At 44.1% G+C, this 18,026-nt stretch overlaps 1 protein-coding gene across 3 annotated transcripts in view; it reads right to left on the reverse strand.

Moving 5' to 3' along the window:
* Nucleotides 1–1,670: 1,670 nt before the first annotated feature.
* The window catches only part of ST8SIA5 (ST8 alpha-N-acetyl-neuraminide alpha-2,8-sialyltransferase 5), a 550,348-nt gene continuing 533,992 nt past the window's right edge, over nt 1,671–18,026 (reverse strand). For all 3 annotated transcript variants that reach the window (XM_069626924.1, XM_069626923.1, XM_069626922.1), the window contains 2 exons: nt 15,542–15,634; nt 1,671–13,624 (listed from right to left, as the gene is read on the reverse strand). In XM_069626924.1, coding sequence (XP_069483025.1) covers nt 13,159–13,624; nt 15,542–15,634 — 559 coding nt within the window. In that variant the 3' untranslated portion in view covers nt 1,671–13,158. The remainder of the gene's footprint in view (nt 13,625–15,541; nt 15,635–18,026) is intronic.

The following is an 18,026-nucleotide window of genomic DNA, read 5'->3' on the forward strand; positions in this document are numbered from 1 at the left end:
AAACTAAATTCGTTTTTTAATACATGTATTTTGCTCATTCAAAATTAATTCTTTGTTTTCTCATTCGATAAAATCACATGTAACCCTTTTGTCTGAGCTGTTTGACCACCAACGTTGTTTTTGGCTTCCAGGTAAAATAATAATAATTTCAATGGTTACTGTGATATCTTTGTTTAAAAATGTGCAATGGTGGGCTGCTTTCTTTCATTTCTTGTTTTTCTTATAGAGTCTGATTTTTGCCGTTTTGGTGGCGAGGGTAACTTCCTGCAGAGGACTTAATACTTACTCTGTTCGGAGCCCTGCACATTTGTACTAAGGACCCAGTCCCTGTCAGGTGTGAACTGCTGGGCAGAGAGATGAGCAAGGGGAGTCTAGCACGAGCAGATAAAGAAATTACCTAGTAAACAATAATGATATTAAAAAGTGTAGATCATGCCTGTTTCTTGATTTTTATGTTGGCAGTTTGCATTTTAAAATAAACACACACAAAATAAAAGGTGAAAGGCAAAGAAGTTTGAAATGTGGCGATTAGCATGGAATGGTAATTGTTAGGCCTCACTTAACTGTGGCCATCTAAATTGTGCGGTCAGCTACATATGAATTGCCTATGACACCATTCTGCGTAATTTAAATCTGTAGTTTTGTAATAGATACAATAAAAAAAAGCAAGGACAATTTCCAAAAAGGGCATTGGAGTAAGCAGAATTTTAATCAATTTCTCATGAATGGTCCTCATTCAGAGGCCCAAGTTGTATCCACTTGCCAATCCAATGCCATGAGATTGAAGCTCACAAAATCCCAGATGAGACTCAGCAAATCACCATATGTCACCATACACAGGACCAGAGGCGTTGCTAGCGGGGGCTGAGGAGGCTATAGCCCCGGGTCTTTTGGTTGTAGCCCAGGATAGAAGCTCAGGGACTACAACCAAAAGGCAATTGCTAGCCCTGAATCCTGCCAGTCCCGACATTAGCTTAGCCCCTGATCTATTCCAGACCCAACAACACCACTGCACGCGACTCAGACAAACCTTGCACATGGGCGGGGTGATTTCCATCCGGCTCCCCATGGTGGAGAGAGTGAAGGGCTGCCGTTACTTTCTCTTTAGGCGTAACAGTGATGCGGAAGACATAAACAAATCAAGCAGACATCCCTCAACAAGAGACTGTGTCTCCCTCTGTCGGATGATAATTAAAACTGTGTGACAATAGCACTAACAGGCTGCTGTTGGATACATATGAAGGGGGTGGAGTAATGTCAGTCACTGCAGTTACAAAACTGGCACTGCCCTACCTCTTCATAGCTTCCTGAGAGCAGTCTAACAGTGCTTCTTTCTCCCTCTTTTGGCGTAGATGTATTAGTGCCCCCTTGAAACGTGCTGGGGTTACCCGTTGACGTCCATGCCTCTCTGTGAGGAAACTACACATTAAAAACCACACCTACCAGAATAGATCAGGAGTTGCACAGATGGCTGTTTACATTTTTCTTTTCTGAAAGTTTCATTACATGTGTGCCTGAAGAAGTCATCAGAAGATTAAAAAAAGTCTGCCTATAAATGACATTGTTAGGTTAAATAACATGTCTTTATATTCACACACACACAAAATTATACAAAGCGAGTGTCTACAGGGCACATGCACCAAGAAAGAAAGTGACCAGACATCAATGTGTTCCTTTAGAACTGAAGCCCCAAGCTTCTTTATTTGATAGTTAGTCTTCTTTCAAACACAGTGACTCCTAAGTAAGGTACCCTGATTATGCTCTTAGTTATGGCTTACATCAAGAGACAGGCTAAGCATCACAACTGTACCATGTCTACGAACAGTGAGCAGAAATGACAGCGATGCCGGCAGTCACTCAATGCACAGCACGGGTGAATCCTTCAATTTCCCACTCTTCCGCGACACACTTGTTCCGCAGTCTGACATCCAGCAAGATCACAAGGTACGCCTTGCACCACAGGATGTGAGCACGTTTGCTCATGCTATGGCACTGGGATCCAAGAGATTATACAGGCGTTTGGCTTTGTGGTACACAGGTGACATGGTCCTCAATTTATCAAACTCAGGAAGGGGATCATGGTTGATATTGCTGGGATTTCAAACAACAACCATCCTATTTTCACTGAATTTTCCATGTAGCACACTGGGCAGTAGATCTCCATAATTCCTTTGACTGCAGCCGAGTCGTTGCTATTGCCTTTGAGGGATAGTCATTCCCCATTAAGGAATGATATCTGAGAAGTATCTCTTCTTTGTCTGACGGGAAGAAATCTTGAGGAGAGTTTCACGCAGCCATGTGTTGCTGTCTGGTTGGAAGGCCTTTGACGTGTACAGCACTATGATACTCTAAGAACAAGCAATTAGACAAAAAAAACGCTCCAAACACTTCATCCAGGGAGCCTCTCCTTTCCCCCTTGGAATGAAAACAAGCCCAGGCATTTCTCGGTACTCGTCTCAGTCCTAGGATATTCACACACAACGGTTATTTGCGGTCTATCGAAGTGCACGCCACTATCTTGCTGCAAATATGAGGGGAAGAGAGGTAAACACATATATGTTGCTTATTTCTGCTGTAATAAATGTCAACAAAAACCATATTCTAAATTCTTTTCCCCCTGGCGCGGAAGGAACCTTGGTTCACTGCAACATATCATTCTATTAATACTTTGCCCTGGGTATGACTTTGTCGCTACTCATTGTTGACAAAGGCGTTTGTAGATGCTTCTAGAAAACATGGTCTCACAGTTAAAGGGCCTCTCTGGGTTCAATGTGATGCCACATCGCAACATGTAATTGTACCATGCTCCATATGACACAGTTGCAGAAAACAGCTATCATGTATTTGAAACAATTTACAGGACTTACTGTAATGTTTCACCGGCACAAACATGAAAGCAAGCTGGATATCCATATCCTTATCCAATGTCACATGCCTTACTGTAATGAATTTTCATATCTATGGCTTAAAATGGATCCCATTTTATACACACTGTCTTCAATGTGATATGATGCGAGCTGTCGTTATTCCAACTTAGCTGTTAGAGGAAACTCTACAAAGTACATTAAATGCATAATGGCATCATTGGACATGTTAGTCATGTCACTATCAGCATACGACATTGCATAGCTTTGACAAAATAATTAAACATGTAAAAACGATCAAATAAAAAAACTAAGCACATTTGGGCCCTCTGTAGATTTGAAGTTCTTTAGAGGGCGTCTTCTCACTTTGTGGATTTTTAGTAGGGTGATGGGTGGCACTAAATGAACGCAAGAACCCCAATTTGCACACCCACGTAAAAAATAAGCCAACCCTGATTCTGAGTCATGGGAAGATCTCAGAATACACGTCACGCTCTTCCTGGCCATACACACTAATCACACATTCACCAGAATGTCCTTCCTGCATTTAAAACCAACAGATTAGGTTTCCATGTAATTCTTCCGGACAGACGTACAGAGAATCCCAACCTTAGCATTAGCTCGTTACATTTACACAGAAGGAAATGTCTTGCGAGAGGCAGTGCCATTGACAAATTAAGGCCAGGAGCTCAGAAGTGGGCATAGTCAGAGGAGGACTTTGTTTCATAAACAGAGACACAGGTTCGTGGTTACAGCTTGTTTTCCCTTGTATGCCTATTAAAAAGTCATCGTGAAAATCGACATCATTCTTTACCATGAGAAACATGATGACTGTTCAAAACTGGAGAACTGGACAATCAATGTACAAAATTAAGTACAACATCCATTTCAGATGCCAGCTTTTTTAAACCCCAGCGGCTGCCACGGTGCACAACTACACAGGCAATGGAGACAATTGGCAATTGCATGCAGCTTGTAGACGCGTAGGTCTAGGGGATACCAGCTGGCAAAACTGCATGGCTAGGTCTACACTCAAGCACAAATAATGGCGCCCTTTGTGTGCACATGTTACATTTACACGCTCACGTAGCGGCCAAGTTGCCCCATGTCATGTGTGATACCTTCAGGCAGTTGTGGCACTTTGGCCGATGAAGCTTTCTCCGTTCATGAGGGCCCGCTCCACAAACAAGCTTCCTCGACCATCAGAAATGAGAAGACATTCTGGAAGGGGATTCCCGTGCTCAATATCATTCCTACTTTATTGGGGAAATGGTGGGCGACGGGCGTTGGGCAGAAGGCATCCGCCATTAGAGTGCCTCCAACGGCTGACATCACAAGGCACTCGCTGTCCTATGAGATGCAGATGAGAGCTGGCCCTTCTTCAGGCTGATGTTAGGGAGCTATCGCTACCATTGTTTATAAGAAACATATCCTAGATGTTACCCATGGATTTTTATTCAAATATCTTGTTGTCTGAACATTCACATTTGAATTTATGGTTCTATGTGATGTTACCGAAATATGCTTTACCGAAAACTGTTTTACCAAGCTGATTTTACGGAAAAACATTTTTGGTATATTTAGTTTTTGGGCGGGTCCCCCTTAACCCTCCATTTCTTTTCTAGTTGTAACACCACCCCAACTACCCCTGTACCCCGTTTACCCATTTACCCCACCCCCCCAACTATTTTTTAAAAATACCAACTTTGTGTTTTGGTAAAACATTTTTCGGTAAATATTTTCCGGTAAAGAAATTTCAGTAACATCACTAGATACCGAATTTATACATGAAAGAGTGGTAATTGCCATTGAGAAAGCGAGCTTCTCCTGCGAAACTCGTGTTGCTCGCCATTTTCCCAATACATTTTTTAAGAATATTTCTACTTTTGATTGTTGAAGAAACTTGTTTTTGGAGTGCTCCATTTCACATTGAGACTCTTTTGTCATACATTGGCTGGCAGTCGATAGTTTCCTTGTTGTGGCATATGACAATTGGTTGTTAAGTTGCATTTTTTTTAACATACTAAGCACATGATTACTCATTATCTGCCATGTTTATGGCCTGAGAATTGAGGCTGATATTTACATTGGATAAACTAAACCACAAACCCCAGAGTGCAAAGTGCTGTTGTCTGTAAAAGCCTGGAGATGGGTGAGGGAGTCAGTTAAGGAATGGGGCCACTTGCCTCTCGCTACAAAGGTATGTTATACATTGGCAAAAAGCACATAGAAAAAACATAACAATTCACAAATAATTTTCTGCATAATGATAGCTATCTTGCTAACAATCAAAATATTTTACAGAGGTTAATCAGTCTAAATCTGAATAACACAATAAATTGCACTTATTAGAAGAAGGCAAAGAGAGGAAAAGAAAGAAAGGAAAGAAGGCCAAATGGCAACAAGGATATCGCGTTGGCTTTGATTATCGTTCCCCTACGCGCACAGTGTAAAGCAAAGGCAAGCAACCTAGGGGCCTCCAGATATGTTGGACTACAATTCCCACAAACACCAGCCAGCAAAGTCAATGTGGAGGCATCACGGGAGTGGAAGTCCTACACAGCTGGAGAGCCACAGAGTGCAGGCATCTGGTGTAGAAGCAACCCGTTATCACTAAAAAGATGGACTTGCGCTCCCATCACATTCCTTTCAGTGTCACCAAATGACGTTTCTTTGATTATGGTACCTGCTTTAAACCAAGTTTTAACTCATTTCGACACTTGTGAACATAATATTGCTTATCCACTTTAAAGCCAGAAAATTAGCTCATGGAACTGCCTTTAAATGGGATTTTGCCATAGGCACTGGATGGAATAAAGCACAAAAAAGGAGGATGGCCTCAAAATACATATATACCATAAGGAGCATTACAAACCATTCCACATACCCAAAGTATCAAAGGATCAAGGGATTATTGTGCTTAACTCTTTGAATGAGGTAAAAATCCCTAATCTGCAATGGATGAACCGAAAAATGTACATTTGTACTGATTCATTCTGGAAAAGGGTAAAGTTTCAACAATAAGCGTTTCACGCCAAAAGAAAAGGGTTGCTCTCGGCAAATCACGAGCCGCTGTACAAGCTGACCGACCTAGTGAATTAGGGCGACTTTCTCCTCACTTCGAAATTACCACATATTTCTCCCTTTTCGCTTCTCAGCTGTGTACCCACTTTGGCTAGAACTTCTCAGTTCTCCACGCACATGTGTGCAATTTAATAATGGGTGAAAAACCAGAATTCCGATCTATGTGTGCACACTCCGCCCATGCGTGGTATTCGGAGTTTATTTGTGTGAACGAACAATGTTCGCATGTGCAGTAAGTGCTCCCTGGATTAAGTACGGCTCTCAGTATAGAAAAATGATCATATTATTATTGTCTTGCGACCGATTTAATAATAGAGACGCTCTCAGAGGAATGGTCGCTCTCATGATGCGGGCCAAACATCGGCACCTCAGTCGTGCGGCCATTTTACTCACAGACGCCCTTCACACAAAGTCGAAACAGAGTTTCAACCGCATAAGCGCGAAAACCAGGTCCCTTAACAATGTTTAAGAGCCATGTAAGACTTTTAAAAGCAAAAGGGGTCTATGACACCAGATCCCTATCAAGTAGAAGATAGACCAAAGGCCCTGATGCTCGCCTTCTGCTCTTGGCATGACAAAAAGGGCTCACTCAATGGCCATCCCCCTGACTCGGCATTGGGACCAAGTTAGCCAGCAAGGCAGATGAGTTCTTCATCGGTTATCCTCGTTTCACTGTACAGGAACCCTCCCAGGGAAATGGCTGAGTCTCCTGTATTGACTTGTATGTGCCTCCTTTCTGTTGAAAATGGCACCCAACTTTCAATAAATAAATACATTCAAATAAAAATAAATACTAGGTAAAGGTAACAGACAGATATAAAAATAGGTAACGTGAGAGCAAGGAGTTTTTAGGTAATTTCAGGATACCCTCCAAGGGACCCACCAACACTGCCTGCCCTTTGCTATGGATGGACACCGAAGTGGCAACAGACGGTACCCCTACAAAATATCCCACCAAAAATATCACCGTACATATGGCCCTTTGTCTCGCCATAGGCGATATTTTTGGGTGGGATCATTTGTGGGAGCAGGGGTTGCGGGGGTGTCCCCTGCACATTAAAGGGGGTCCATGTGTGAATTTTGCCACAAAAATATGGTGATATTTTTGCATCGCGATATATTTGCGGTGGAATTAACACATGGAATCCAACAGACTAGGGCAACTCGGCCCTTAAGAAGGGCTTGCAAATGTGCCGACTTCAGCAGAATTATGATGAGTCTAGAGACCCATCAATGGGCGGAAAGTTGTTCAGAGCCTTTTAGGGAAAGGTAAAATACTAGGAGAAAACGATATCAGGACCTTAAGAGAGGGATCAATTGCCATCATTAGCAACTGAAGGGATAATCAAACCCACAGACTCTCTAGCAAGGAATTTACCAACACCTGGCATATAAACTCAAGACCCACATGCCGGAACTGAAAGTGGATGCTTACCTTCACAGTAATATTGCCAAGGAGGGCACAGTAGGCAGAGCCAGAGAAAGCGTCAGCTGATGAGATGAATTGCAATAAGATGAGAGGCAGTTCTGCCTCATGTCTCATTTATTGGGCCTACAGGCTGATGCCGTGTGAGCACGGCCCTGCTACCCTGGCCTGCAGGCTGATGCCGTGTGAGCTTTGCCCTGCTACCCTGGCCTGCAGGCTGATGCTGTGTGAGCATGGCCCTGCTACTCTGGACTGCAGGCTGATGCCGTGTGAACACGGCCCTGCTACACTGGCCTGCAGGCTGATGCTGTGTGACCTACTACCCTGGCCTTTAGGCTGATGCCGTGTGAGCACAGCCCTGCTACCCTGGCCTGCAGGCTGATGCAGTGTGAACACGACCCTGCTACCCTGGCCTGCAGGCTGATGCCGTGTGACCTACTACCCTGGCCTGCAGGCTGATGCTGTGTGATCATGGCCCTGCTACCCTGGCCTGCAGGCTGATGCTGTGTGATCACAGCCCTGCTACCCTGTCCTGCAGGCTGATGCTGTGTGACCTGCTACCCTGGACTGCAGGCTGATGCCGTGTGACCTGCTACCCTGGCCTGCTGACTGATGCCATGTGACCTGCTACCCTTGCCTGCAGGTTGATGCTGTGTGATCACGGCCCTGCTACCCTGGCCTGCAGACTGATGCCGTGTGATCATGGCCCTGCTAATCTGTCCTGCATGCTGATGCTGTATGACCTGCTACCCTGGACTGCAGGCTGATGCCGTGTGACCTGCGACCCTGGCCTGCAGGCTGATGCTGTGTGATCACGGCCCTGCTACCCCGGCCTGCTGGCTGATACCGTGTGATCACAGCTCTGCTACTCTGGCCTGCAGTCTGATGCCGTTTGATCACGGCCCTGATACCCTGGCATGCAGGCTGATGCCATGTGATCCCGGCTGTGCTACCCTGGCCTGCAGGCTGATGCTGTGTGATTACGGCCCTGCTACCCTGGCCGGCAGGCTGATGCCATGTGATCACAGCCTGCTACCCTAGCCTGCAGGCTGATGACATGTGAGCACGGCCCTGCTACCCTGTCCTGCAGGCTGATGCCGTGTGAGCACGGTTGTGCAGCCACCACTGATCTGGGAGCCCCCAGGCCACTGTCAAGCTGTGTGACCACAGCCCCCTGCGATCCCGGGAGCCCCCAGTCACTGGTGTCAGCTATGTGACCACAGCAACTGGAAAGGTATGCAACCATCGGGCTTGCCTGTATGCCCCGTGAGCCTGCCCGCAACAACGGCAATGGAATATACTGGGTGCCCCCAGCAATTATGAGGATGGCTCGTTTGCCCACGGACCGCCCCCCAGAAGACCTTGCATGAGCGCCATTGGAGTCAATCTAAAGTAACAATGTCTAAGATGCCCTGTTCATAGATTGGACTACAAGCGTCTGCCATTTATACGGCTCTTTATTGCATATTTTACCAGTATGTGCCCTCACAACCCCATGGAATTCACTCGACTAAAACAGTGCCAAATATTTCAGGGTTTTTGGCATGCTTAAGAGACATGTTCTTAAAATGATTGAGTCATTTTTACATGTCTATGACCCATTGAAAATGTGCATTCCCGCACCGTCTGCTTTTTCCTTGCTCGCGAGATGAAAGCGCCTTATGCATTGTGCAGCCCTGCACATTTCTTGTGAGGGCTCTGGACCCCACTTTTTGTTAATATTTCTATTGCTGCATACTTAATAGAGTGCATGAGTAACTGATACTGGATGGATGTAAAAATACCCCCAGCAAAACATTGCCAACAATAATATCGACATGGTAATAAATATCCAATGGACAAAGGAGACCACCAAGGTTTGCACCTGTGTCCTGCTGGGTCCCTGCATGCAATTTCAACAATTCACAAAGTGGACTGCAAACTCGAAGAGTCACACCGGGCAAACGTGTCTCTACTTCTCACTTTTGCTCTCCGTTTTGCGAATAAATAAATAAACAACTCCTGCAAATGATGCTTTGCAGGTGGCCTTCATGTATGGCTTCCTATGCTGCTATTTAGCAAGTGCAAAACCAAGGCGGATTCGATAGGAATCCATTCACGTTGCCCGGCACGAAAATCTCAACAGGCGTACAAAAGAAACGGGTGGTCAAGATGCCGCAGGTCGGCACAGGGGAGCTCTTAAGTCCGCTCGGCGCCCCTCCCTTGCCTCATCACTCCAGGAAAACGGGACGGAGCAGGAAATGGAGTTAGGCCTTGCTCTGGCGCTTCCGTTTCCCCTACCTGCCCATTTAAAAGTAGGCTGAATACGCTGTTTTGGCTCTAAGTGAACATTACCCCAACAAAAACATTGTCAACAAAATTGCCCGGAGTAACAGAAGAATAGAAATTATCCTCATTCAAACATGCTGGTAAATAGAGCCAACATTTCTTGTAAATGTAGTTGTCTCGGGAGGATAGCGCAAGGGCAAAGTGCTCAGACGGAGCAACACAGGTTCGATCCCTGGGTCTGCGCTTAGAAACCTCTGGGAATTAAGCGCGATATAAATAACCTATCATATCATAAAAAGAACTTCCAGCATATTCCGGCTCGATTCATTTATGATTCGAACTTTAGTCCCGGCAATTGAAGACGGAAATGACCGATAGAAGTCTTTCTAAAATTGAAGAAGGGATACTTTGCTCCTGACACTGTATTGCCATCGTGAAGTTATTGTGGCAAATTTGTTGTTGGGGATATTACTCAGAGATCATTTCAGGGATAACGTTGTTCCGATTGGCAGTGTTGTTAACTAGAAACACTGCAGAAATTGTTACAAGTGCTCGACTTTTCCAACTTACCAAACACCCCCTCGCCCTCGAAAGGTGAGGAACAACACCAGTTGCACACACTGACTTACAGTGAGGGGCAATCCTGCAGTTGCACATATTAGCAAGGGCTCTAAAAGGTATCAGAGCCTGAGACTCAGGGTATTAGTGCATTAAAAAAATGCATTAATAAGGCAACAACTGTACTTCTTACTTGTACAGCAGGACTTCCTCCAAAGGAGATCTACACTCCAATCTGTATTTTTATTGGTTATTCAAGTAATGGCTTCACAGATGCAATAAGACTATCTAATGTTGGTTTGATTTGTAAAATATGGGTGGAGTTAATATATGTAATGTTTTTGCTTGTTCTATACCAACAATAAAGTCATTTCACAATCCATATTAGAGTCTTCTAACAGGCCAAGGTGGAGATGGCCATCTCGAAAAGAACACAGTGACATTGTACCAGCCGGGTACCTATGCTGAAAAATCCTATAGCCCAATTGGTCGGTTCTGTATCTAGGTCTCAGGAGGATAGCTCAGCAGCAACGCGCTCGCCTTGGAAGCAAGACAAACGCGCTCGCCTTGGAAGCAAGACGACACGGAGCAACACGGGCTCGATCCCTGGGTCCACGCTTAGAAACCTCTGGGTATATCATATCGTATCATAGGTGATACTGCACTGCCTCTTCTTAGTAAGACCTCCAGAGTGACGTCATCAGATGGTATGGCCAGCCACAAATATGGACCTCTTTTAGCCGACCAGTTAGCAAGGATACCAACAGGACGCACTTGCAGCGTATGTGTTTTTGGACATTCGACCAAAATAAATTGGGCAGATGAAACAAAAGAAGTTCGACTGACTTAAAAAAGACATTATAAAACAATAGACATTATTATTAGATGCCGATGACTAGTACAACTGGAATAACATGCCATTTTCACTATGTCGACACAGTCGATGCCCAAGTAACTATCCAGCAGAACCCATTGCAACCAGGCACCTAAAAGCTTCATCTGAAAGATTATACAAATTTAAAGTGTTGATATCTTTTTATAGACTAACTGGAAATGTTATACTGAGATATTAAAATCTATGCTGCGGATCATGTAAGTTGTTAATACCACTAACAAACAATAACATTCTACGCTAATCAGTTACGCAACCCCAGCATTCATTGTACCATTTCAGCATATAAACACTAGGGGGATGAGTTTAGCGGTTAAGTTCTCAAGTTATGGAAGATTAATTTCATCGGCTTTTTGCCATAGCGTAAATTGCTGTTTTCTAAGCCTCACCTTCCAATCTACTGATCCAACATCCACAAGCTCGGAGCTTGCTGTCATGTCAACTACGAAAGAGCCCTTTCATTACCATTGAGCTTGACATAAAAGCGCTAAATTTGTTTACAGTGCTTTTATGTTGTGAGCACCAATACGGAATGGGGCTTTCCTGTAGAATGGGGGCCCTACTAAATAACATGGTCCTCTTCTTGGGTGGAGCAGTATGTCTTGCTATCTAGACAGAAGGCACCGGTGGAAAGACTTTACACAAGGGAACCTGACGGTATCTGGGTTCGATCGTGGGGAGTACCAGTAGTATTTACTCAGCCCAGTGGATGGTGGCTGATAGGGGCACCTTTTGTCGGCAGTGGGCCCAGAAGTCCCCCAACTCGCATAGCTCAGGCTGGTCTTCACTGGACCTGCTGCAGGCCCACCACCAATACCCCTAGAAATGAGACCAGCCGAAGACCACTGTCTAGCAATATTTCTGCTGGTGCATTCTTCGCAGACGGTCTAACTTGGTCTCGGAATCGACTGCCGAAGGAGACTGATGGTGTATAACATTAAATACGCGATATCCCCAGGCAAATTGATTCGGATGGCAGTGTGGTATAACAGTGGACTGAACTCTGGTGCGTGGAGTGCCAAAAACTGGCACGTCTCACAAACGACGCCTCATTATATGGTGAAAGGTACGGTACAGCCAGTTGCATCAGTGCTCAACGAACGCCATTCCCACACCATCCATCAAGACGTCCACATGTTTTTAGCAGCCTGTGATATAATGCTCGTTTTTGGCAAGAACAAGGAGGCTCTTGCACAAAATATGTGCTATGCTGATGTGCTGTCTACATTGTACAAAAGGCAGGGGAGGAAATGAAGCATTTAGTGTATTCACTAACAGCCACGCATTTCAACCGAGCGGAAATCTGCTGTATGCCTAATGTCTGGTTTTTCGAACCATAAAAGAATGTACGAGCCAAAAAATTGACATGTATAAATTGATATACACCTATGTTAAAACCGATCAAATGTAGGGTGTGGCAAAAACTCCCTTATATTTTCTCCACAGTTTTCACCCTGTTGAAAAATAACATGTTTCTCTTGTACCTACAATATATTCTTTCCCTAGAGATTCCAAGAATGGTCACATTTTCATTTTTGTGTGGTTTTGGTCCCCTATCTAATTTGTACTTGAGTTACCATTTTTATGTGAGCCTGCTGTAAGAACACCTAAAATAATTTTTTTTTAGGATAATAACAATTTCAACAAGTAAACAAATCACAGTTGTGAATTAGAACTCCTACATAAAACATGGCGTGTGGTGGACCTCATCAGCACGCAGTTCTATTTTCCGCTGGGTCCTGAGCATGAGTATCTAAGACATGTGCTCGTTTGATGGACTATCTTTCAAAGCCGTGGTTCCAGGGCAGTGCCAACGAGCCTGGCATCTGAACACGATCCCACCGTGCTCTGAGCTGGCTTCCGTCAGAAGAACAACCAATGGTGCTTAATCCAGGTCAGGTGGGGACAATTTCTTAATATCTTGGTCTACTTTTATTAAAAAAGATGGCAAAAATAATTGCATAATCCCTGGATGAATTGAATAAAACTCATTCTTGAAGAGCGTGCCTTTTTAGTTCTCTCTTCTGTGCTTGGTGGCCATCTGGGGGCACCATGGAGACGGTATCTCATGAACAACAAGTGCCTGTGTGGACACGAAGGATGCCTTTACTGTGCATGCGGAGGAAGTTGAAGATCTCCGTGGGCATTGCGTGGAAGCCAGGGCGAGGTTTCACGTTGTCGTAATAATGATGGGTGATAAAAATCCCCGAAGGGTTCATGGGAAAACCCCAAAATCCAAAAAGGTGCACCTCCTCGCAAAGCTCCAATGCAGTTGTCACTAATATGAGGCCGCTGCTAATTCGCTTGGCTCGGACACCTTGAGTAAGCCAAAACCGTGACACGTTGATGAGGTACTGAGGGTGAAAATAATAGACGGCCTGCTGGGACTCGAAATCATCCAGGACATACTTGACTCGAATGGAAACATCAGTGTTGCGGGTGTTGTAGAAAGCCGGCATTAGCACAGACGCATTCTCGTAGGCTTGCAGCACCTCGAAGAAGGGTCTTCTCCATTTCTCCAACTTGTGAAATCTAGAGGGAAGAAAGATAATGATTTGTGGAGTGATCAATGCAAAACAGCGATGCAAGACAAATCCAATCGCAATGACCCAGGTGCAGAGTAGGAACCCGTGACTCCCTTCTTGACTCTTGGAAACCTAAAGTGGAAGGATTTTTTTTATGGTGAAGAGCCATAAGATAGTCACCCATGAACTTGACTACTACAACCGATCGGTTGAAAAAAGGCTTCAATGTCACAGGCGATTCTGAAATCCTACCTTGAATTCCTTTTGGAACGTTTATTTGTTACTTGGCTTAATCAATAAAAATGGGGAACATGCTATGGCTCACAACTGAATTATGCAAGTCTGTAAAGCTTGGGGTGTTCTATCATTTCATGGTATCTAACACGAAATCCACAGATGTTTTCGGTGGTTATTGTAGGTAGCATAAAGGTCCTCCTTGGCATGCACAGAGCATAAACTGTAGTTAGCAAAGTACTGGCCTGGAAGATGAATAGGAGAGCAACACATGCCTGTCAGTGCAGAACCTGTGGCTCAAAAGCAACAATCACTTAATTGCAAATAAACTTCCCATTGTGTATCTGAAGGAAGGAATCCTGGTGGATGGTGACAAAGGCTAGAGAGGTAAAGGTGGAGCACAAGGGCTGGATCCATTGTCCTACAGTAAGGTGGCATGAGAAACCTATGAGCGTAGGATGGCTGTTTCTGTGCTACGGAAGGGTAGGAATCCCGATTACATGTGTGCCTATTCACTGTGATGATTTCTTGACTGCCACATACTACATAGAGGCCCCTTCAAAGGAGCATTGCACTTAAAAGATGGGTTTTGATGGGGTATTTTTTGGAACTGGGTTACTATATTTGTGCAATAAACTTGCTTACAAAGGGGAGCGGTCAGATTATGTTGAGATTTGATAGAGTTTCTACTTTTTAATAGTGGAATGACTTATCCTGAATTAGTACCCAGCGAGAGACAATGCCCACTGAATATCTTAAATGCTTTTTGATGCTTTTGGCAGATCCCAGCATTGGATTTCTCCCATGTGCGTTAGAACACATGAGCCTTTAGGTTTTCCCTCAAAGACCTTAGGTTGGGTGGAGGCGAAGGCATGCCTGTTAGTGGGGGTTATTTCAGTGCTGAGGAGTGATTTCGGGTCGTGCATGTCCTGGGCAGGACGCGAGGCTCTGTTGTGTCAGTACTGAGACATCTTTTCTTGCAGGTTGTGTGGAGCGGAGCTGCTGCAGATTCTGAAGGTGTAGGACACAGTAGAAGGTTATAGACCTGCACCTGAAGGCAATGTACCCATTTCACAAGCTGGGTGATTGATTGGTTTCTGCTGAAGGTAAAGAAGAACCCCCCCTGGGCACCATGTACATTCGGAAGCTTTTGATGTGATAAGCGGCAGGCCTGCATAGAGATCATACGAGTAGGCCAGCCTTACAAATGTCTAATCAATGAAAGTTCTCTGCTCAAATAATGGTTCACATCATTGAAATAATGGTCTGAATCAGTTTGAATTGGTCAAAACTCTATGGAGCTGACGGGTGAGAAAATTTGGACCGAGACGTCAAATATTTGATTCAAACAAAACTTGATTCGTCTTGTCTAGATTTTAGTTGGTACAAGCAAGTTCAAAGAAGAGGTACCTGTACATTTAAATCAGGTAAAATCAATTCTAAGCTAAATAAATACATACTATCAGAATAAAGTCAAATAAACATAAATACAACCAAAATAAAAATAAAAAGCAGCCAAATGTTCTCGCATGTTTTGGAGTTTCTGGTCGTTTTGAATCATTTTGAATTGCTTGGATGGTCTGAACATGAATTGAGCCAGTTTCCACATCCCCTAGTAAAACGATATGTTCCTACTAACTGCTAGCAATGATGGGAAGAGTATAAAATAATAGAAACTCTCCATACTGACCTTTCCATAAGGATACTGGGATTAATCGTCACAATGTCTGTCTTGAGTCCAACATCTAGTACATATTTCTCAGATATGGGAGGTAAGTTGCACCTAAAACAAGAAACATGCATCATTATTGTGTGAGACTGTTGCGAAGTGCATTGGCAAACAGTGAAGCCCCTTCTAGGTTTTTGTTGTCCTTCATGGTGAGTTGAATAGCAGTTTGTAAACCAATAATAAAATAAAAGATGTTCTAAAACAGTGTGTAGCATCGAATAAAGGAAGAGATTTTCTTTGGTTAAACTGCTTTTATTTGATCTTTATTTTTTTTTTCTGTTACCGATACAGAATATAATAACATTTGGTTGTGTTGGTTTAGAGGTGCAGAACACATTATGTATTTTGAATATTTTGTACATACAAACATGTTACTGTTAATGTTTTTTTCAGGTTTTTTGCTTATGTCCTATTTACGCTAAGTGTTTGCCTTAGGGGTTGTGTCCCTAAATTGTAATTTGAAAAACTAAAAGTCTCTTTTGCCACTCCGCGAGTAGCAACCCACAAGTATTTTCACCCCATTTTTGGACATATTTTAATGAAACGAATAAATATATAATGAATCAACTCACCCAGCGCCCCACATATCGCCCAAACCATAACTCCAATAACCTAAAAGCCCCCGGATCCTCTTCTTCACCTCATTCTCCCATCCCCTGACCTTTGCAAGCCTTAAATATGTAGACACTGTGGGCCTCATTATGAGTTTGGTTGTATCTCGGCGGCAAATCTGCTGATATACCACCAAACAGATCTACCTATACCGCCACGCGTTCCCGCGGAATTACCACTGGATTACAAGTGGTGGTATGAGAGCATTTTCGCACCTGTTGTAGAATTGAAAAAAACAGTTCAATTTCAAAGCACTTCAAATATAACATGCAAGCTCACAGATAGTGCTAGATGTTATAATACTCCGGTAAAGTACTTTGCAAGTTTCCCTTTGCATGCAAATATGCTGGTGTTGCACTGCACAACTTTTGCACTGAGTTAAAGGTATTATTTGACAGGGGTTTGGGCCCCCCCCCATAGTGGGTTACAGACTGACTGTGAAATGTGGAATTTTCTTTATGCATTTCATTTAGGAAATGTCCCTATTTTTCGTTGCATTTGACACTTGCAGTTTTGCTTTTCCCAATATTAACGAAGCACTGTGCAAGTCCTAGAAAGTGAAGAAGACACCAGGACAGGATAAGCAAACCCCATGGGGCATGTAGGCAGTGGCAAATATTTACATATGATCAATAGGTATTAGCAGACTTTGTCGAAAAACATTTCTTGGATCGTTTTTTTGGTCGAAATTCGGCCAAATATAATTAAATATGTATATGTGGTGGGTTAAGGGAAATAGGGGCACTGCGGGGTGTCCCCCTGCATTTTCGACAAAAAAAAGAGCAAATAGATGTGGTAAAATGTGAAAAGGTCAAATATTTTTGACCAACTAGACCCAAACCGAAAAATATACATGCACTCAAACATAGTCAAGACATGTTTTCCTGAACACACTCTATTGGTGTTTTAAATATAAGCTTGGACTCGTTTAAATGTGACATGCGAAGCACTGTGCAAATTATTTACTAAAATACATCAGGAAAACCAATCATGCCATTGAGTAAATCGTAATGTGCACTTAGGTTTGTTCCACAGCTATTGTTATGCCAGCCAAAAGTCACAATAAATGCGATCAGGGGGTCATTTAGGATAACGATTGAGCTTATGCTTCCTTCAGCGCTCGAGCCAGGCCATTAGCTAAACAACATATGAAAACGGTACAAGAAGTAAATACACCGCGCGCGCGCACGCACGCACGCACGCACACACACACACACACACACATCTAGACAGTGCAAAAGAAATGCAGATTTTTCTGTGGCTGCACTTGTGTGCTGCTGAGACTTTCAATCAATCCAAAATGTAACCAAGACTCGTGAGCCACATTGGCCTTCACTCCTGGACGCTGCTCTTTCGACCTCTATTCGAACAAGTGCAGCATAGAAGCTTTGGACTAGGGAAAACCACTGGATATCACCCTGGATTCAGCATTGTCTAGGGGCACCACAGATCAGTAGTCTAATCAGTTCCACTCACGCCCACCTTAGAATTCTAAAACAACTTCAACCCATTGGGCCTCATTATGTGGATAGCGGTAGGGGGTTAACGGGGCCAGTAGAGCTGCCGGCCCCGTTAACCCCCTACCTCCTCATTACGAGGTCCGCTCGCAGGACCCGCGAGTCCGGTTTTGCGAGACGTCCTTAGCGAGACCCACGAGCGGTCCAGCATGCTAACAACGGGCCCGTCATTAATGGGCCCGTTGTTGGCATGCTCCCCATTCCCATCGAGCCCGATGGGGCTCAAATGGAAATGGGGATGTAACGGGTCCGCGTTCACTAAATGGGGAAATACCGGGCCCTCCAAGGTCGGAATCGCCCAGTATTTCCCCATTCAG

Source organism: Ambystoma mexicanum, chromosome 6p, assembly GCF_040938575.1.
Source record: "Ambystoma mexicanum isolate Mex_15411 chromosome 6p, UKY_AmexF1_1, whole genome shotgun sequence".
NCBI classification, from domain to species: Eukaryota; Metazoa; Chordata; class Amphibia; order Caudata; family Ambystomatidae; genus Ambystoma; species Ambystoma mexicanum.